The following is a 22,925-nucleotide window of genomic DNA, read 5'->3' on the forward strand; positions in this document are numbered from 1 at the left end:
AATCCATCCAAAGCATTCAGTTTGTGGATTTGTCCTCCTGATGCACTAAAATAAGAAATGTTAATTTCTTGCAGACTATTACCAGATGATTCTAAATATCTGCCAAACAGGAATGTCTGTTTCCTTGTGAGGAATTTCCATAATAAAATCCTGGCACCATAGCTGAAGAGGATAGTTTTATATAAACAGAGAAAAACAACAGCAAGTATTTTCCCTGAGGCCAGTTTTAGCTACAATTTACCAATACTGCTTAGTTATTTCTGTCTTCTTTTATGCTTTTGTTTTGAAACATAACGCAGTTTTACCTGGCTGCCCTCCCGGATACTCAGGAATTAGCTCAGTGTGTTGACTGGCTCCGCTAAAGGCGAGACCTCCAGAAAATCGGGAGGCTTCACCGCCTCACCCCTTCCCCCACCCACATCTCCAGAGGGGAGAAAGGGTTAAGGACTGTTGGAGAATAGCGGGGCGGGGAGGGAGCCCCGAGGAGGCCCCGGAGCAGCAGGCCGCGCCTGCAGGTGCAGCTTCCATCAGCGGCGCTGCGCGCGGTGGGCTCTGAGCGCCGCTGTGAATTTGGAGGAGGGACCGCTGCCACAGTCGGGGACAGCCACGGCGAGGAGTGGGCGTGGCCTGGTCGTTCCTGCCTGTTAGGAAAGATGCTGGGTGCCTTTCACTGAGGAGTCAGGGCTGTGTGTGGGGTGTGTGAGTCTGTGTGTGTGCCTGTGCCTGTGTGTGTGTGTGTGTGTGTGTGTGTGTGTGTGTGAGAGAGAGAGAGAGAGAGAGAGAGAGGGAAAGAGAGAGAGAGGAGGGAAGGAGGGAGAGCGACCGAGAGACCCAGAGGTGTTGAAGACCCAGACAGCGCTCAGAGAGCCACTCAAGATCTTTTGGGGGAGCCCAACAAATGTGAACATGGGGTCTATCACCGGAGCTGTCCTCAAGACGCTACTTCTGTTATCTACTCAAAACTGGAAAAGGGTCATAGCTGGGAATTCCTGTAAGTATACAGCAAATGATTTAAAACTTGCAGTGGTGGTAGTGGGGGGGGGGGGGCTCTCTGCAAAACTTTAATTCTGTTGTTTTATTATTATTATTTGCAACTGGCAGTGCTGCAAAGCATATTGCTATAAATGAAGCCTCACATAAAAATCTTGCAAATATGACTGGCTTTACACATATCTTTCCTCCTGGTCTGGTCAAAATATGCAAAGTGTCATTTCTTTTTTTTGGTCCATGAGCAGACTCTAATCCTCTCGTCTTTGAATATTCATTGAGAAAGCTCAAGTTCTAGTAAAACATTAAATTAGCATCTTAACCAGGGAATAGCCTGTGAATGTCTTCATTTCTTCCTTTTTAAGGATTACTGAATTTTATTGGAATTATGTGTAACAGGAAAACAACTGGCAGACTTTACCTTATGCTGCATTAGCTTAGATTTCTGAAGTTTGCATTGGCAGACTGATAGCTGGCTGCATCTTTAAAACGATGCCAGGCAAATAACCAAAATGCACTGCAGAATTCAAGAGCAAAACTGGTGGAAGTGACCCCAGTATTAAGAATTTTGCCCTCACTCCCTAAAGAATGAGATTTGAGTACTCTTGAAAGGGCTCAATTCCTACATTTTGCTTAAAGGAAAAACGTTTAGGTGATTTTTCAAAAGTATGAATTATTGAAAGTATTATTTTTAACTTCAAACATTTGTGATTGGATATTCTAAGTTAATTGATTCAGGGAAGATTTATTAAGACCTTATTTCTTATTTAAGTATCATCCAAAATAATTTGGCAGAACTCCCTTCATCCACTTTTTATTAGAGACAGAAAAAGTTTTAGAAGTTATATTTGGCTTAAAATCCCTAAATGGGAGAATTTTCCCCTCCTCGATGAATGATAAATAAGCTCTGCAAATTCAACTTTTTATCTCTTTCCTCATTTGCTTTTCCAGAAAGGGCTATGAGGCCTGTTCGGGAATTGATGCTGCTGCTGTATGACCAGGTTTAGGTTTAGGGGATACAAATAAGCCAGTAATCAGGCATTTGCTATGGCACATCCCTTGAGCACACTAAAGCACTCTGATGTGGGAAAGACATGATCAATGACCCTTCTGGCACAAGTCGAATGTCCATTTACACTGCATGGCTACTGCGATTTCAGGTTCTCACGCAGTATTAGCTCATTTAATGGCATGGTGTATCCATCACTCTGCAAAAAGAGAATATCCCTCAGATGCTGCACTGTGTTTCAGATTCAGTTTTAATTTGGTTGTATAAGAATTCCATGAGACAAGAAAATTTGTCTATTTTCACCTAGTCAGAATCTTGGAAGGCTGTAATGGTAGCATCTGACACGCATTGCAACAAACAGACAATAACTAGACAGACACACACACCCATGCACACAAAGTTTTGTAGAGAGAAGGCATAAGTAATTCATCGTCCAACTACAGAAGTTCAACCAAAAAGGAAGGCACTAGAGGTCACTCTTACGATGTAAAGCACATCACTTGAGGCACCGTTTCCTTCAGAAAAGCAGAGCTGATGTCTGGCCTAAACACAGTCGTGTCTTTCCAAGGCACTGCCTGTATTTGGGTTAATAATATATGAATATGATTGATATTTGTTTGTTTGATAGTTATTTATGTTTGTTTTCTTGAAGTCCAGTAAAAGGCAGATCCACATTAAGTAGCTTTCATTTGAAATAGATCTTTTTAGTGAAGGGCAGAGGAGCTGCTGAGACCCGAGGAGAGCAGAATATTCAGGAGTGCTTAGCTTTGGCTGGGCCTCTGGCTGGCACTTAAAATTTCAACCCTGGTTCTGTGTTCTCTCAGCTTTGGTTTGTTCATGAAGTGGTTTAATGCTCTTCTAAACATTGGAAAAAACTTAAAGAACCTATAAAATTTTAAATTATTAGGAATTATTTAAGTATTAAAGCTGGAGTTCTTGGTTACCATATATATTGAGTTGACAGTTCTTAATGTGTCAAAAATGCAATTAAATGTCCTCATCTAATTAAAATTGCGTTTAATAATTTCTTGTTAATATCACTTAGATAGTACGATTTGCAATAATATATATGAGAAAAATTCATTTCCCAATTTTTGTTTTATTCTTTGATACTTAGTTGGTTTTTTTTTTTTTAAGTTTTGGAAGGAAGCAAGGTCTGCTTAGTACCAAGATGCTTCATATGTTTTATCTTGTTTGGAAGAACAAGTGTATATGTTTACCAGCAAGGCTAGGATTCAGTCTATGGACAAGTGACCCTCAACCAGCGGAAGCTTCTTTATTTTTTGTATTTTTCATTTTTTTCAGCATAAGCATTTTAAAGTTTTACAGTAACACCAATAATTCATCTGGACAAGACTTTATATTAAAACATTAATCAATCTTGAATACCAATATTAAAGTCAGGGAGAACTGAATTTAAATAAAGAAAATTAAAGGTCAGTCTCCCAGGTGAATACAAAGACCTTCTTCCTCTATTTACAGCTGATTCACCAAGAGCAAATCTGTTCTCCACTGAGTCAGCCCAAGACTACCTAAGGCTGCCAGTGTGAAAGCTTTCACGGGACAACACTCTAAACCAGGAATAGCTCAGGGATTAGGCGTACTTTAATTTGAATGTTAGTTGATCTAATTAATCAACACGGTAACTTTACATTGGAAGGCTTCTGTGCAAATACACACACATACACATACATGTTTATGTGTATGTGCACATGTATATATGTAAATAAACCTGTATAAGCCACCAGATGGACACGCTCACACATATTCAGTGCTCTGCTTACTCCTCACCTGTCTAAAGCTGAAATAGGTTGGATGGACCACATTCTTTGCCTACTAGCGCCCTCCTTGACACTCCAAAAGCAGTGAACCAGCCCCAGGTCTTTCCTCTTTGTTTTGGTCAAGACAAATTTGTTACTATATTAAAGTATTCCTTTCATGGAAGTTTAGAGACAGGTAGGTCCTCCTGGAAGGGCTAGCTCTTTGATACACTGCACGGACTGTTGTTGGTTTCTTCACTTGCTACCAACAGACATGATTTGAGAAGGGAGATATCTATTTTTATAATTATTCTTATGGGCTCACAGTTTCTTGCTGAACATTAAGATGTTTTGGGCAGAGAGGTTGACTCACCACAAAAGAAGGAACAGGTGTATAGACTAAGGCAAGTAAGAGTCTTGCTATTATTTTTAACTCTTGCTGATCATGTGACGAAGGCTTCCTGGCCTCCTGCTGAGTCTTACTTTGAAAATATTTAATGCTCACCAAGTAGCTTATGAATGACTTAATTAGTAGTTAAGTTCTGTTATCTAATTGAAAAAAGGCTTATCTGATATCTACTCTGAAAGAAGCATGGAAAGAATATGTTAAAATCAGCAATAGATGAAGGTAATTGTTCGAGTAGATCATGACTCTTGTGGGCTCTGGGATGCAATGTGAATGCAACTGAACACATTCCCAAATTGTTAAAATTCAACCTTGTAATTCTTTCCTGAAGCTTCCTACTTTTCCTTCTTCTCCCAAGAATTTCTTCCCATGGCAAAAAATTACTAGACTGTAAGAGTAAAGTACTGATGAAATGTAATGATATGATACAATGCATAAATAGCTGACCTTTGGACATACAGGTGAGCATGTGCTTTGACTCACTTTTCTAACAATAATTCTGATTTGCTTTCTTCAGTTTGGTGCCTTCTCTCCTCTTCTGATTGCATGCATCCCAAATACTTTCTGGTAAGGGCAGTCTCCAGCTCTGGGGATGACACAACTCATAGCTAACACGAGGCTCAAAAATATGACTTTCACAGGACACAAAGTGCTTACTCTTAGTAATAAACGTTATTGTCTTCTAAAATTTTGGAATTTGTATCAGATGCAAACAGTTCCTTTCTGGGACCCAGTCTCTATATCAAGATTGAATTAATTTACCTCTTCAGTGAAAACAAATTAATAGAATTGCATAACATCAATTGTAAGATAGTGTAATATTTAGCTCAGAGTTTGGCCAAATATGGCCCACTGCCTTGTTTTGAGCTAAGAGTGGTTTTTCTATTTTTAAATGTTTGAAAGAGAAGTTTTTTTAAATATTTGGAAAAAAATTAAAAGAATTCTTTGTGGCACAAAAAAATTATATGAAATCTGAATTTCAGTCATCCATTCCTCTCATGAGTAGGCACGTATGCCAAAAATTGTACTCAGTTATTATTATTATATTTTGCATTTTATCAACAAAATTGTTCTGAAAATTGACTTCCCTCTCTTTATACGAAGACCCACGTGATATTCTTTACTATCTGGCTTTTTATAGAAAAAGTCCATTGACCCTTGATTTAAGTAACATACAATATAATGGTGAGGCATGGGTAGTATATAAATTATACTGCTGTGATAAAATTTAGTCTTAATTATTTAGCACAGAAATACATACTTGTGGAATTGCGGTACTGAAATTAATTACTAGGAACTATCACAGAAGAGACCTTCAAATTAGTATCTTCCTCATATGTTTCTTCTTAAAGACTTTATTGTTCAGAAATATTGTTATTTCAGTGGGTATGAATTACTTGTAACTATTTGTAAAGCTTCAGCAGTTTTGGTTGCTAAAGGGGCACCTTCAATCTCAAGTAATCCTGTTAATATAAGAAGTTCAATAAAGTGTATAAGTAATTGCATCTCAGATATTTTGAATGAAAATTCTGTTTTATTTTATACTTTCATGAGTGTAAATTATCCCATTCCATACTAATCAGAAACTTGCATTTGGAATCACTGATTGTATGAGGGAGATGATCTTATTGGAAGAGTATTCTTGTCCCTGTGACTTTTACAGTAGTAGCTGTCTACAAACGCTGAAATTGGTGAACTTTCTAGAATAAATTAAAAAATAGACTTTCATTTAAGCACTGCCCACTGAGAATTCATAATAACTATGCAGGTGCCTTTCACCTACTCATGCCAACATAATTAATTTTTATGTAAATGTCTCATCCATTTGGAGTTGTATTTACTTTTCATTTCTAAGAACTGATCATTGCCCTCGTTTTATTTACACTATACTGTTTAATGTAGTTTTTTTTTAAGTTTAACTTAAAAATATGATGGAATATAACCTTTTACAAATTCTTTTCATGAAATTCCGTTGTAACTTTCTTCCCCAAAGTTAATAGCCATGTGTTAAAATACTTTATTTTTCATAATTCTGTTTTTAATGGCTTAGCTCTAATGAAGATTTTTGTCTAATCAAAAAACCGATTTCCAAATCAAAGACAACCAAGGACAGTCTCATAGAGCTCACTGAAATGTGACTTACTCTGGGTGTCAACAAGAACTGTAGTGGGCTCATGATTATCCCCTATGAATGGATGATAAGGGACAGTGACACCTGCCATTACATGGTTCTGAATTTTTTTTACAATAGAGTATTTATATATTTGCTTTATAAATATCTATTTTCTCAATTTGATACCATATTTAGAATTTGAATTGCTTTTACCTCAGATAAATCAATATTAGAGTCTTAGTGTTGTCAACTAATGAATTCCATGACCTTTGGGTTGCCAGTTAGTTTATCTAAGCCCTCCACTCTCCTTTTAAAATCTCTTTCTTTCCTTAGTTATTGAAAGTTCATGGACTGGCCTAACTCCTGAACACACTAGGAAGAGTAGTGAAAGCTTATCTAACATTGTTATGTACATCCCAGACATGCATGTATTCAGATTGGTAGTGAATGTCTCTGGTGAAATATTAAATAATGCAGGCTTTGATCTGATTTTTTCAGTGGGCTGGTATTTCAATTCTTGCTTAGCTTAATTTTTAAAAATTTTTATTGATTCAGAAATTTTGGCTTCAATAACCCTTTTAGTATTTGTCTAGAATCATTGCTATTTTTCAAGACAACAAGTATGATAGGGAAGGGGAGACCTGTTGCATAATATTTGCCTAAAATAGGGCATGTTTCAAGAATTAACTACATTCATGTAGCAAAATGAGCTGTGTTGTGGTGGTGGAGTGAATTCTCATAGAATATATGAATAATTATTTTAATGTGTATTTCATTTAGGAACTTTTAGAAATACTCTTTAACAGATCTTTAAAAACAGGTATTGAATTGTAGGATTAAAAGCTAGGGTCACTTAAAAAGGAAAATCTCAGAAAGAGAAATAAATGCCCCAAACTAAACGCAGACAAAAACTGTAGAGCTTTAGGAGAACTTGTGATTACCACTGGAAGTCCTTTTTTTTTTTTTCTTGGTAATCAGGGCCGTAATTTATTTTTACAATTGAGATATTTATATCATTCTTATGTTGGCATTTAAAAAATATATTAAATTCTTTTTTTTTAAAATTCAATTAGCCAACATATAGTACATCATTAGTTTCAGGTGTAGAGTTCAACAATTCATCAGTTGCGTAGAACACCCAGTGCTCATCACATCACATGAAAGTCCTTCTTAAGGGAAGAATGAACACATCAAAAAGTCTCAGTTAACTAAATATACTTAAATGAAATCATTTACCCTGGAGATTAATATTGTAATTTGAAGGTTTTGAGGGTTAAAAAAAAAGATTTAAAATTTCTTGAGAAATAATAGTTTACCCATAACTCTAAATTACAGTAAATGTTTTTCTAAATAACGAAGGTGTCATTGACCATTGGATTATCTTCTTGACTGCTTTTTTTGGGGAAACTCTGATGTCTGAGGTTTCAACACTCAGATTTCTTCAATGAGTTCTAAAGCTGTAGTTGTCTGTGTGCTTCAAATAGGTATATGTATGTACATATACATATGTAATTTTTTATTTGACTTCTAGAACCAGTTTTTGTTGTCTTTAGTCTATGAACTTAAACCCTCTACAAAGCTGATTTACCCAGGTCTATTTAATAAAGACCAAATCTGATATGTTACTGCACAAGTAAAGATATGTTTCTTTCTCAATCGATTTCTGGAGGATGAAGTTTTCGTCAAAATGTCTTGCTAAGATGTTCAGGTACTATGTACTATTATGTACCATGTACAGTATTATGTAATGGTAAAGAATGTACATGTAAAATCTATTACAAATTATCATTATTGCTCCCATTCTTTTGAGGAAAATTGGTATTTGGAAGAGGAAGAGTATTTGTTTGGTTTGGGTTTTTTTTTTTTTTTTCCCTCCAATGAATTTTTGTCATGGTTCATGGAAAAGTGGTACTCTGGTAATAAAATCAGGGACATAGCATAACAGGAGGTAAAAGTGGATCTGTTTATGTGACAGTTAATGAGTCATTCCAATGTAATAATTGGGAAAATGAGTGAAGCTTGGAAACATTTGACATTTTAAGTAGTTTAAAATTAGTAACTATAAAAGTTTTTAATGCCATAAGTATTTAATAGAGCAGTGATGAAATTTACCTCTAAGGTTTTTAAATCACAAAGGAAAAAATGGTATGATATGTATCACTTGGCTATAGCTCTAATTACTTTTTTTATTAAGTACCTCTCATTACTTGGCAGTGCTCTAGAATAAGATATTATGTGCTTCCAAATCATAAAAGACATATTTGTTTCTGTAACCATTTTAACCCCCCACTGGCAATTATGGTACTTACAACTGAGGTCATAGGTTGATATTAGTTTAGAAACAGCATGTAAATATATAAATTCACCTGCCTTCCTAAATTGTGTTTATCGTATAGTTTCAAAGCAAAGTATAACCTATAATCTTATTACTTGACTTACTCTGCAGTTATAACGTATATATAGAGATTTTTTAATAATATTTTTTATTATATTATGTTAGTCACCATACAGTACATCCCTAGTTTTTGATGTAAAGTTCCATGATTCATTACTTGCGTATAACACCCAGTGCTCCATGCAATACGTGCCCTCCTTAATATCCATCACCAGCCTATCCCATTCCCCCATGCACCTCCCCTCTGAAGCCCTCAGTTTGTTTCCCACAGTCCATAATCTCTCATGGTTCATTCCCCTTTTCTGTTTATAGAGAGATTTTTTTTTTAAATGCCCTTTGAATGAGGGCACTGATAAACTCTTTGGAATTGGTCTCAAGCCTTGGAGTTCATAGATGCCTGGATGACACTGAATGGCTCACAACTGAGAGCCCCACAGTTTCTTATCAACGTGACCTTTGCTGTATCAGACCCAAGAGAGAGATTTTGGGGAAAATTTGAGAAAGTTAAATTTCCCTCTGGGTTAATAGTTGTGCTGTAAGAGATTGAATATATAGCTGTCTATTTTCAAGACATTTTTAGTTTTTGAAGATAATGATATGTGTTTGTCTTTTAAAAAAAAACAATTCTTTTTTCATTAAAGATTTTATTTATTTATTTGAGAGAGAGAGAGAGAGAGTGAGCATGAGCAGGGAGGGAGAAGGAGAAGCAAACTCCCCACTGAACAGGGAGCCCAACATAGCGCTCGATCCCAGGGTCCTGGGATCATGACCTGAGCCGAAGGCAGACGCTTAACCAACTGAGCTACCCAGGTTCTCTGTGTTTGTCTTTTAAAATATATTGATCAGCAGATAGCCAAACAGAAGGAAGAAGCTAAATTGAAAATGGTCTGTAAGGGAAATGAGTTGCTGAGATGAAATTGTCATTTTGTGTGTGTGTATGTGTGTGTGTTTGTGTTTGTATGTGCACGCTCACAGGTGCGTACTCCCCATGCATGTGTTGGAAGATATTGTTGGTGGGAATTGGGAATGGTCCATATTGGTAGAGAAATGGAAAACATTGTCCCTGGGTGGCACATTTTTAATTAAGTAGTGTTGGAATATAGAAAAAGATAATTTCTTAGCTGCTAACATACCAGAATAATCTTTGGTATAGTTTTAAAACAGTATGTGGGATTAAAAATTAACAAGAGGTCTTTCTGGATCCAATTTAAACTCCTCCGAAACAGAGGGGCAGTGTTGCCCTTTTGTGATCCCAAAGTGCTTTATTTTTTAGGATATGACATGGAGATCTCAGGGACCCCAACATTTAACTCAACTTCTAGCTAGTTGCAGGTTGCTAGTCTTTCTGAACATGACAAAGAAGGCATAAAATGGCAGGAGAGATTTTGGCTTAAACACCACTAGATAAATTGAAGCAGAATGTAACTCTCAAATACAGTGCAGTAAAGTGACACTGGTACCAAGAGAAGGGCATTATAAACAAAGTTTAACATTGTTCATATCATTCGCTTTTATCTTTCAATTTTGGCTGATTTTGAACAAAAAGAATTATCTCCAAGGCGGGAAGCTGCATGAAAGCTTAGCGATCCTCATAATTAAGGATTTATAATACATATTTACATTTGCCATGTTTTAGATGTTTAGGACTTAATTAAAAGAACATTGCTGAAATAAAAACAATTCTATCTTAAGTGGTGGTGAGGGAATTCTGTGCAAAGTTATAAAGCTGCTCAGATAGGCTCTTTTGTTCCATTGTGTATATGATTTCTGTGCTTATTTGAAGTGTTGTGCTTTAATGTGGAGCCTGCATTATAATCCTGTTAGGAAAACGTCAGGTGCCTGTAAAATGTCATAACACAATCTTTTAAGTATCATAAGATGTGCAGCCTTTCCTAAAACAAACAGAAGAGAGGATGATTTGGGAAAGGAAGCAGGATACAGTTAAGAAAGCAAAGAGCAAACACTGAAGATAACATTTGGTTTCTTAAACTCATAACATCCTATAGGACCTAATCACAAAACAGAACACAGTGAAATAGGGACGCCTGGGTGGCACAGCGGTTAAGCGTCTGCCTTCGGCTCAGGGCGTGATCCTGGCATTCTGGGATCGAGCCCCACATCAGGCTCCTCCGCTATGAGCCTGCTTCTTCCTCTCCCACTCCCCCTGCTGTGTTCCCTCTCTCGCTGGCTGTCTCTGTGTCAAATAAATAAAATAAAATCTTAAAAAAAAAAAGAAAGTGAAATAAAATATTTCATAGTCAAATATCTATTAGAGAAATGGAAAAAGTAGGCTCATAAAAACCTGATGTAGAGTTTTAGGTGCTAAGAATGAAATGATGATCACAATAATTTGCTATATTTGACATATAAAACTGAGCCATTTACTGGTGTGGCCTTGTAAATGACCACATTCATTTCTTGAAAGCCTTGCTGTGTGCTTGCCTATGGAATGGTTTCTTTCTGTCTCTATGTGTATATATAATTGCAACATGGAATAGATTAGCATGAAAAGAACGCATGTTGTAGTATAATCACTGAAGATGCTTGCAGTTCTCTGATTTTCTGAGTTAGCAAAATTGAGCCTTGATCATTTTTCCCTTTTCCTTCTCCTGGATATGAGGACAATCCGGCTGTGGCATCTGTCATCTTAGGGATTGCCAGGGTTGATTTGGCTGGTAGGACCAGTACGGCAGCTGTCTCCTTCCCTCACGACTTCCTGTGACTTCCATTTCTTCCGTTCCACGTCATGCATGATTTTTAAATACTACACATAGTATTGTATTTTTAGGTAAGCCTGCCATAATGTATTAATGTCTTTAACCGATTTTTAAGGTTTTATCAAAAAATAGGGTAACTCCTGCCTTGTAGCTCTATCTCATTGTTAGGTGCTTACTAGCATAGCAAGCAAGTATCTTCCTCCTCTGTGTTTGCTGATGGCTCCTCATTTGTCTCCCTCACAATGCTGCCCCCCCCCCATGTCCTCTGGCCTCTATCGCCTGGCCTTTACATCTGCTGTTCCCTTTGCCTGATGGTCATCAATCCCTTCCCTCTAAATCCTCCTGGAAAATGTCTACCCAAAGCAAGCCTGACTTCCTTCCTCTGTGGAGTCTTACCTGATCAAACCATCTCAACTGTCACCATCTTGGCAGATACTCCGTAGCACCTTGAGTGTTCGCCTGTTCCTGCCCTGATCATAGACTCTCAAACTGTGTTTTTCGAGAATATGTCTCCTTTACAAAACGGTGAAATCTTTGAAAGGCAAAGGTATTATTTTAATCATTTCTGTGTCTGTAACACCTGGCACAGTGCCTGGAGGAAAGAGATATTCAGTAAATGTGGAAAGAATACACCAAAAGGTGGCTTATATTTTTTCAGTTGAAACACCGGAAAGAGAGGAGATGACAGAATCAGGCTAGATAAACTGGAGCTCTGTATATTATTTTAATGATAAAGTCATTTTTATTTAGGGGACTACTTATTTTTGCTTTTCTTAACAAACTTTTTTTTTGGATTTTGTATTTATCTCTATTATATTTCATTTAGATAGGCTGAGTACTTTATTCTGGTCTGTCATAATCCGTTAGGATACATACTATAATGGCCAACTGACTCTTATTGGCTCTTCCCCTCCCTACCCCCTTTCGTTTGTACAGCAAATATAATTTGATAGGCCGGTATCTCCCATGATGTTTGGACTGAGGACCCTCAGTGAATAGGAAAACACAAAATACATCATGAGTATAAAGTTGGAAGTGCATCTGCCCCTGTCTAGGCCTCCCTTGCACCTCTCCATCTCTGCAGCACTTTCCAGGTGATCTCCTTCAATTTGGAAGTTGTACTGAAAAGTTGTCTCCACATTCCGGAAAGAAATCGACTTCTTCATCTGTCTTGGTCTTCAGTTCCTTTATGTTGGCTTGTATTTTATATTTTCCCATTTGAAGACTTTTTTCCTTTACAGAGGGGAGAAGAAAAATAAAATTAGTTCTCTATTTCTAAAATTTTCATCATTAAATTTATAAAGAGTGTAACCACACCTTTCTTGCTCTTCTCTTGCCTGCAAACACAGGCAAAGCTTTTCTTCATTGCCTTTAGCTATGTTTACAAGCATTTGTGAGTTCCAAACTTTTATTTTGCTCTTTGAATGGTACACATATTCTTTTTGTTAATTTCCTATAAATCTTCATCACTCTTTTTAGATTCCTGTCATGGTTCTTACTTCTCATTGTGTACCTTTATGATTTTCATTGCCAGAATTGTAGAGTTCATAGCTTTCTGCATATGCTGACATATGTTAGCATTCATATTGACAAATATTCCTTTTGCATTGGGCTCTGTGGACTCTAGGGTGGTGAAGGCAGGCATTACTATTATTATTTTACAAACTAGGAAGTGGAAATTTAGGAGGTACTTCCAAAGCCACCAAGTAAGGAAGAATAGAGCTAAAGACTTGGACCCGATTTCAATGATGCTAAATCCATTGCTTTTTGAGATGGAATACACTCATCTTCTCCATGAGCCTTTGAAATCACCTCTCCTGAGTATTAGAAGCCACACGTGCCTGTTCTCAAGGTTCTGTCTCTGGCATGATAAATTAAAAGGTAACATGCTTGCTTTCTTCCAAGGATTCTGTCACTTGCCTTTTATTACCAAGCTCTTCCTTACTTTTCAGAGTAAAGTGTCAAGCATCACTCGGCATATATAACCATAAAATATCTTCTTCTGACTGTCCATTGACTCCCCTAGCTCCTTGGTACCAGGGACATACCCACTTAGTCTAAATTCCTTCTTTGAGTCAGCAGTTTCAAGAACAGGTTGTAAGGGACTGGAAAAGGCTCAAATCACCAAGAAAAAACAACTTCTTTCTGCAAGTTTGCAGCACCATGTGACCCGGGCATTCTGCCGGTGTTGTTTCTTTCTCTGTTAAATCCCTCCCCTGGCCATTCCCTTCTCCATTCCCTTTGGGTGTTGTATTAGTCTATGAGGGCTGCCATAACAAATACCACAGGCTGGGAGGCTTAAACAACAGAAATTTATATTCTCGTCGTGCTGGAGGCTGGAACTCAAAGATCAAAATGCCGGCAGTCTTGGTTTCTGGTGAAGAGTTTCTTCCTGGTTTGCAGATGGCCGCCTTCTTACTATGTCCTCGTGTGGCCTTTCCTCTGTGTGTGTGATCAGTCAGAGAAAGATCTCTAGTGTATCTTCCTCTTCTTGTAAGGACACCAGTCCCATCCCACGATGAGGGCCTGTCCCACTGAAGGTCCTACTTTTATGATCCCATTTAACCTTAATTACTTCCTTAAAGGCCCTGGCTCCAAATATAGTTACATTGAGGGTTAAGGCTCCAGTATATAAATTTTGAGGTGGGGGGCACAAATTCAGTCCATAATGAGTGCTCTCCCTGTCTCAACTGCCTGTATAAAGTAAATCTTCTCTTGATATTTGGGAGAATTTTTGTAAGTTCAACAGCAGATACGTTGTTTTTACTGATTAAAACATATCAGGTGAGTGAGGTCCTCTTCCAGTTGAGTCCCTTCTCAGTGGCATTGCTAGGATGACACTCAGTGCGTTCATCCATTGGCTTCTGCTGCCTGGTTGCTAGCTACCACCGCCCTGTCTCTCCAGTGTTTCTGGTGCTCTCTACCTGTCTCCACCTGAGAGTATCTGATATCCCTTAGAGGAATGCATCTTAATGACCAAAGATTGCCTTCCCATCATTTCACAGTGGTTTTATAACTTTGAAGCAAGTCATTGTCTTTGCGTGCATTATTCTGTTCTAAATTGTCCTTCCAGCAAGTCTTAGAGATGTACAGGATGATAATTTACTTCCCTTTATTAAAATCACCTCTTTATTTATCACCCATACTCCCACAGCTTTTATCACAAATATTATTTTATCCCCCTCAGAATTACTTTCTCCTCTGTGTTGCCGAGCTCCAGTGGTGTAGTGATTTGCTCTGTGTGTTTCTCATGTCCCCTTCTCCGAAGTTGATTTTGCACTTTGTTTTCTTGGTGCTTTTCCTCTATCTGCAAATCTCAGAGTGCACACGCTCTCCCTTTTCTTCCTGTGATCCTTCTATGTCTAGCCACAAACAAACAAATAAGACATAAATAAAATGAGCAAACAACCATGATTCCAATAACTTCCTTAAATTCAATTTAAAATTTGTCTAATTTTAAATTTGTAGAACGCCCTCTAGTATTGGGAACTGGAGCAGATGTTTGCCATACATTATTTCACTCAATCTTAACACAGCATCTGTTCGCACCCAGTCTTTCCTCTTATGGGTGTTTTTCCATCCTCTCCCAGTGCATTTCTCTTGTGGCTAAATAGTCTTTGTATTTATCTTTTTTAATGGTTCATAATAATCTATCAAGTGGATGTGCTCTTATTTAAACATTCCTCTATTGTGAACCAATTGATTGTTCATTGATTTATTTTTGAATTCTCCTAGTCTACCAGTACCTGCTTGTACTAGTATATGGTGATCTTCAGATTCTTATAATTCTCTAAGCTCACAGTATCTGAAGCCACTTACAAATGTCAGTGTCACAAACTGTTCAGTGTCTTTGCCCACTTGGTCTGGCAAAAATCTAAATTTCTTTTGGAAGGAGAAATTTAAAGCAATAGCTGTCTTACACACTTGCTTTCCTGCTCAAGGATTTATAACACTTAAAGATGGTTCTATGTCTCTTCTAGCAGTATCATTTGTTCAAACACGGATCAGAGGAGATGGGTAGAGATTGCCATGTCTGACAGATCTCAGAAGCGCATCTGTCACCCTGCAGGAAACCCACTCACTCATCAATTGGTCCTGTCAGTTATACACACCACTGTCTCATCTCTGCAGCCCTCAGCAGCACCACCAATCATCCCTACATGTGTCCCTCTCAGGAGCTCCATGCCCCGGGCCTCTGATGGGCTGCTGCGAATGTAGGTTTTCGGTTGTAACCATGAGCCTAGTGTTTTCTCCAGAAGGCATGAGTCACTATTTATGGAAAGAACCTCTTAACTGCCATCTCACTTCTCCCTTGGTACTGATTTTGATGTCCTTCTGGTGTCTTTAGAGTTTTGTCTTTCTTTTTAAAAACCTTACGATTTCTTCCTTTCTGAGAAAAATTTCAACATGTCATGAAAACAGACTAGTATTCTTCAACATTTTCTTCCCTCCGAAATCAGGGAAAGCAACCCATATTTAATGAAGATCAAAATGAAAAAGAAAACATTTCAGATTTCCAGTTTTGAATGAGAACTGTTTCCATTGCTAAGCCAACACCTGTACTATTTGAGCCAGTCTTCCAGAGAGTAGACAGGATTATGTGAAATATCTGATATGTCTTTGAATGGGGCTCCTCATTAGTCCCAACCCATTTCTAAAAAAGAAAAGTATCAGAGGCATTAAGGGCACTTTGTACTTCACTCTTTCTCTGACTGTTGACCCCTATTCATCTAGTCCAGTTCTTTTTATAGTATGCCTGAGGCTTTTGAAATTTCCTTCTTACTTTGTACAAGCAATATACTACACCTTTAAATATCTGCTCTATCAAGCCAAGCAACGAGACTCCCGTTTTAATGATATTTTCTTTGATATAACAATGTGGATGAGATGCAGTCTAGTTCCTTTCTTATCTTCCTGATTACACAAGTAAAAAATATTCAGGGAAAATGATTTCGTAGGGCATTAATTAATTGGTCTAAAATGAATTTCTTCTTAATTTGTACAATAAATTTGTTAGGTGGACTCTGTGACTGCACTTAAGGCAGTGTCTCACAAAGGATACCTCCGTAATTTTATAGCCTGGAACTAATTGGATATTGATGAAAATAAGTGTATTTAATCCCATATTTCATATGCTTGGCAAAATACCAGATGAAATACTACAAGCAAATGTTTAAACTTCGAGCTGAAATTCATTGCTTCTCCTAGAATGAACGACTTTTTTTAAATTAAAAGACACAATTGATGCCCAGAACCAAATGGAGCATTTTTAGTCGAGTGTTTTGAACTGAGAGTTGTGATCAGTTTTGTACTTTACGTTCAATAGATGTTTCTTAAGCAATACTTTCTTCTAAAAGCAAGAGATGCAAACAGAGTAAGGCCCTTCCTGTCTACCCAGTTGCTATTTCAGGGGTTCTGCTTATTTCTAAACAAGCTTCCGATGTGATGTACAGAAAAACAAATATCAGAGTTACCCTGGTTTTTCCAGATTTCGGAGGTTGGGTAAGGAAATTATCCATCCATCCACTCAGCCTCTCAAACAGCTTCTTGTTCTAGTCAGGTGGTGGGGTAAAATCATAAGTCCCTGCATTCAGGGAACCAAAACCAGATAGGGAAGACAGAAAGACACGCCTTACCGTAACTAATGAAAGGCAGACCATGATACATACTCCACTTCAGTCTAGATTCCTGATGTAATGTCATTCTGATTTATTTGGCAAACTCTTATTTACCTCTCGTGTGCTTCCTCTCATGTCCTTTAAAGATCAATAAATAACCAGTAATGCTACTAGAGTAGACATAAGACAAGTTTTTGTATTTTTCACTGACTTTGAGTTGCTGGTTTGGAAATTTATCCCCACAAATTGCACTGGGTGAATATGTTCCATGTTAAATGAACCCTGAAATTGCATGCTTTGGGACCCTGGTTATTTTTCAGTTGGCACTGATGATTCAGAGGATTATACCTAAGAAAGAAATACTAGTTAAATATATTATAAAAATTCTTGGTGAAATAATGTTTACAATCCCTGGATGTATTTGGTTTCATACAATTACTCTTCCCTGGGTTACATGATTGTTCCTTCAGTCTATTAAAGCATTCCTCACCCTTGTAATTTCTGAGGCCTCTTGGGGTTTCACCTTACACTGCTCATTTTATTCATTTATTCACTCAACAGATATTTAGTGTGCTACCTATCATTACACATGTCTTCAGCATCAGTGGTTTTGAAATGTTAAAATGGTCACAATCAGTAACTTCTTGCCAACAATTGAGAATGGAAGTTTTGACTCCCAGATACATAATACTTTTGAAATCATATTTTATGCCTATGGTTTTGCTTTCCTTTACAACAAAATGTACAGTATTGTTCGGGGTGCTAAATAGGGTGAACAGTATCATTACAGGCCACGTGCTCATTGCTGTTTTGGCCTAAAGCTCAGCTTTGCCACTTTCTGGTCCTATAGAAAAGCAAAGCACAGTGTGAGAGGCAAGGCATTTGGGTGGTTATAGGCAGAGCACCAGAGAGAGCTATTTCTTGAAGGAGAACCAGGAGGGGCAAGAAGGAAGAAGTGCATTCCAATGAGAATGAGCCCCCCAAAAGCATGGAGCATCTGAAGGCACCACAAGTAGTCCAGAAGGACTGGCTGAGGGTGAGGAGTGGCAGCAGATAAAGCTAAAGAAATAGTCATGAAGCCATCCTGGGAAGTCCTAAGTATTTTATCTCTAAGGGTCATCTTAATATTCTAAGTGTTATGTGCGCATGTGTGACATTGATTAGATTTGTGTTTTGTAAAGGTAAAACTCCTGGCAGTATGAAGGATGGGCATAACAAGGGAAAGGCAAGGCTATGGCATCTAACCTGGAAACACAGAAAGCAGATACTTACCTGGTGAATTAATTCATGTAAGAAGTAATAAGAGCTACAAAATAACCCAGATAGTGGCAGTGGCAATAAGGAGCAGGCAACAGACTCGTCCCATATGAGCATGAAGACTGCCAGAAAGTCCTGACTGATTGAAAGGAGAGATACTTCAGAGCGAGAAGAGGTCAATTCCAGCTGGTGGTTTTTACTTTGGTTTTATTATAAATGTGTCTACATTCCAAAAAGTGTAATATGCAATTCCTGTGTAGCTGCTTTCTTCCTGATTAAGGAATTTGAAGTATCTTCATATTTGTTCTTTTCTTTTACCATTCTCTTCTCCAGCCTGCCTACAAAGGATCATATTTAAATTTTCTTGAGATTGTGGGTGATATGTATAATGCAGTATTTTACAAAGATTCGTGCCATGGTGACATATTGAGTAAAATCTTTCTGAGATAAGGCTCATACAAAATACTTTCTGGCGTCACACATGGCTGCATTTTAATGAAGTCTTTCACTTTGGGCAGGAACAAGAATATATCCTGAATTGAAGGTTTCATGGAGTATTCTTCTTCCCTGTGACTGATAACTATGATGTTTTCTTGTCTTCCTCTCAAATACCTACTCCTGCCCCACCCATTTGGTTTAGATAGTAGAGATTCAATACTTGCCTCTAATGAGAAAAGGCTGACTCTCTGTAGTTGGGTTGTTTAAATACTTTGGGACAAATACATTCTGGGTTGAAGTATCTATCACTTAATGTGTAAAAAGAGGACGCAGATAAAATGGAATAGCAAAAGTTGATTAAAATTTTACAATGTGCTCTTCAAGTTATGTTTAATTTAATTAAACATTTACCCAGTGCTTGCCCTGTTGAAGTGTACTAGAAAATAGGCTTACAAAGATGTATAGACTCTGCTCTCAAAATGGAAGAGAAGGGGAGAGAGAGAAGAAGAAAAATGGTACAGTTCATTACATGGTATTAATTGAGATGTTTTTGGATATGTCACATCATTTTGAACCCACTTCTTTTGCTATATAAGGATTTGGAAGGCAGAGGTAAATTCCACTGATTTGTTGACCATATTTGATTTATTTCAAGCATTGAGAAGAGCTGAGGTAACTGCTCCTCCAGAGAGCGTCCGTTCTCTAATGTGTTCTGTAGTGTTACACAGTCTCGTGAGATTTAAAAATCTGTGACAAGGAAGCATTTGAGGCTTCGAATAGCCCTCCACTGGCAACTATTACATTTTAAAAATATGCCCCTGGACATATCCAGCTATGAAGAAAAACCTGGAAGGTTTTCTCCAAAGTTGTCAAGAAATAACCTTTACTAATGTGTAAGTGAACTCAGAGGACTTACTAAAAATAAGAAGGAAACTTCTCTTTTAAAAAGTGTTTTAATATTTTAAACATCTGAATTTCAAGGCCAACAAAACCAGCAACTGGTCTTCAGAAAGCTATTCCAATTGATGATCCTATTTAGCTAACTCTTCTTGGCCATTTAGATTTCAGCATTTGTAATATACTATTATTTATTTTAAATTTTGCTGAAAACCATCAAACATATATTCAGAATTCTAATAGGTAGGAATGTGCTCTGCCAATATAAATTATCTACATTGCAAACAACTTGAAGTATTGAATGAGCTATAATAAAAGATGATTATTTATATTTATTTTTATTCAACTACAGTAATATATTTGATTTATTATGTTGTAGCTCTAAAAAATAAAAAAAGGACCTGTTCTTCCATATGTGCATATTATGAGTTAATTTACAATGAAAATTAAATCCTTAGTACTAAAGAATGAGATAGGAAGTTTATAGGAAGATCTTGATTCCAATTCATCACTTAAACTTCCCTCAACTTAATTGAAATATATATTCTTGGGCTATGAAGTAGTTAGTTGTTATCTCTTAAATTTGTCAACATTTACTCAACAAAAAGAAGTCCCCAAATTTATGATCAATCCATTGATTGATCAATAGATGGATAAGCTTTCACTCTATTAATGGTTATATGTAAATCCTCCAGCATGCTGTTTTCAGGTCACTTTACCCAAGAACTCCAAACAACTTGCCCTTTATGATTTTGTTTGGCATTTGCAAGATATAAAAATGTCTGTTTTAAATGTATCTTTAATAATATTATTTGTACTATAAGACCTGATAAGTCAGATACTAACCTAGAAGCCAGTAATCCTGTCTGCTATCCTGTCCCCTCATCTTTATATCAGATGCCTCATCTTTTTCTGATAACCCACAGCCAGAAGCCCTATGAGACATTTTTCTCTGCTACCTTTACCCATCTCTGCTGGTAGTCACATATTACTGGTTCTTCGTCTTTCAGTGTCTCTACATCCACCTCTTTTATTTTACTGCCACAGCCAGAAGCATGGGGCCTTTCCAACTACACCGTGGGGTTGAACAGATAGACAGGGACAGAAGGATGTGAACACAGAATTTAAATGTATTAATTATTGTGCCAAAGTCTTGCACAGGGTGCCATGAGGATAAGGAGGACACTTGAGCCTGAGGAGGTCAACCAATGGCTCCTTGTGTGGAAGAGATTCCAAGCTGATGTCTCGCAGTGGCACAGAGCAATGAACCTGAACAGAACTGCTAGTTTAATCAAAATGTAATAGTCACATAATGGTCAAGGAACATTCATATGAAGGGTTAATGGGACAGGGGGACAGGAGAAAGTAGAATTGAAGATGAGTCTGGATTTAATGTTCCACATTTATGGAGGGCAATTAGATTATTTAGATTACCACATTCATGTGTGTAGGGGTAGGGTGGGAGGAGGGACGGTACTGAGAAGCAGCCAGAGCCTTAATGCTGGCTTCAATTCTCAATCTCCAAGTGGAGAAATTCGTTATAATGTGAAATTCAGGCAGAAAGCTAGCGAGTGAAGTGACCACATCCTGGAAGTAATGGGGGCTGCAGCCATATAAAGCTCTCCAAGGGCTCAACTGCCCGCAGGCATATTGGCCAACTGGGTTGCAAACCAGCTCCAGGAGGACCACACTTTTATAAGTTTTCCAATATGCAGACCCTTGGCTTCTCTTTTACCAAGCAAAGGCGTGGAGCAAAAACCTGGTAGAGATTTTTAGTTTCATTCATCACAATGTTTTATCTTCAAAAAGGTTGAATAAGCCAACTTTTTGCAAGTGATGTCTGGAGTATCACTGATGCACATTTAAAGAAATGTCACCCCAGAGAATATGTTCCATTGTCTTTTATACAAAGAACCTTGCCTATCCCACATCAAGTCCACTTAGGACAACGTATTCAGTGTTCTTGCTCAAGTAACTCTTCAAGGGTTTGGGCAATAAAGTGGGAGAGTTGTGCTGGCAGCGTAACATAGTCATTCAAAGTAAAGACGTTGAATGGCCAAAAGTAATAAGCCCAAAGCCTTCAGCAGGAAATTTAAGTTCCTAACCTTCAAGTCCACATCTAGAAAATGGAGACAATGTTTTCCTCACAGGATTCTGGTAAGGATTTGATGTGGCTGGGACATAGCATACGATATGTGTAACTATTACTGTTCTTAGCATTATTCTCTAGAGGGCTCCAGTTAAAATGTCACTGGGACATTGGCACGGATGAGTTCATCTTAGTAATGCCTTAGCTGCTCTCCATAAAGGTGTAGTAGATTAGATGCTATGACATCTGTCAGGGAAGTACCTGAGTGGTGGGTCGAGAAGATGTCTTTTCTCTTGGAGAGGTGAGGGTGTGAACAAGTTAACAAATACTGGGTCAGCTCAGCAGCATTTTGTAGGAACTAACGTGAAAGCGATAACTTCTGTACTTAAAAAAACAAAGTAAAAGCTATACATTATTCTAATTCCAGAGAAGTGTGAATAGGAGAAGTATATAAACAATTAGCTTGAAAAAAGAGAAAAATTTTGAATGACTCTGTTGAGTTTTGTGTTGTGCTATGAGAGTTATCAGTTTTAAGGTATGTTAGTCTTGAAAAACAAAAAGACACATCATGGCCACTCTTGATACCTTCAGCATATTCAAAATTCCAAGGATTATTTTAAGCCAATTATTTTAAGTTCTAAAGTCAAATGGCAACTATTCAAAGATTTTTTTAAAAATCATGTTTTGATACCCAAAGTAGATCATGATGGGGATATGCAAAGGAATGGAAACATGTGTTTTATATTTTTAAATAATTTCTTTTTTTAAAAATAATTTTTATTTTGTTATATTAGTCACCATACAGTACATCCCAAGTTTTTGATGCAATGTTCCATGATTCATTATTTGCATATAACACCCAGTGCACCATTGCAATATGTGCCCTCCTTAATACCCATCACCGGCCTATCCCAATCCCCCAACCCCTCCCCTCTGAAGCCCTCCGTTTGTTTCCCAGAGTCCACAGTCTGTCATGGTTCATTCCCCCTTCTGTTCTCCCCCCCCAATTTCTGATCTAATTTGAGACATAGTACATACATCTAAGATAACATTAACAATTAATATAATGGTGTTTGTAAGTAATATGTGAACTCAGATATACTGAAAGACCAGGAAGTAAATGAGATCCCAGTATTTGGTATAAGGAATGTTATCAGGATGTTGGAAGGGTTGCAGTAGTTTTAGAAAGAGATGAAAGACCTAGAAACACTAAGGGTGCGTCCTACAGTCTCATCTAAG

The 22,925-nt window shown here is 37.5% G+C and overlaps 1 protein-coding gene across 6 annotated transcripts in view; it reads left to right on the forward strand.

The window, feature by feature from the left end:
• Nucleotides 1-781: 781 nt before the first annotated feature.
• Nucleotides 782-22,925, forward strand: part of CNTNAP4 (contactin associated protein family member 4) — a 241,629-nt gene continuing 219,485 nt past the window's right edge. For 5 of the 6 annotated variants that reach the window (XM_040633615.1, XM_040633618.1, XM_040633617.1 and 2 more), the window contains exon 1: nucleotides 830-991. In XM_040633615.1, the coding sequence (XP_040489549.1) occupies nucleotides 907-991 (85 nt within the window). In that variant the 5' untranslated portion in view covers nucleotides 830-906. Of the gene's footprint in view, nucleotides 992-22,925 lie in introns of all 6 variants that reach the window. The other variant, XM_008689726.2, reaches the window with a different exon arrangement.

This window comes from Ursus maritimus, unplaced genomic scaffold, assembly GCF_017311325.1.
Source record: "Ursus maritimus isolate PB19 unplaced genomic scaffold, ASM1731132v1 scaffold_19, whole genome shotgun sequence".
Classification (NCBI taxonomy): Eukaryota; Metazoa; Chordata; class Mammalia; order Carnivora; family Ursidae; genus Ursus; species Ursus maritimus.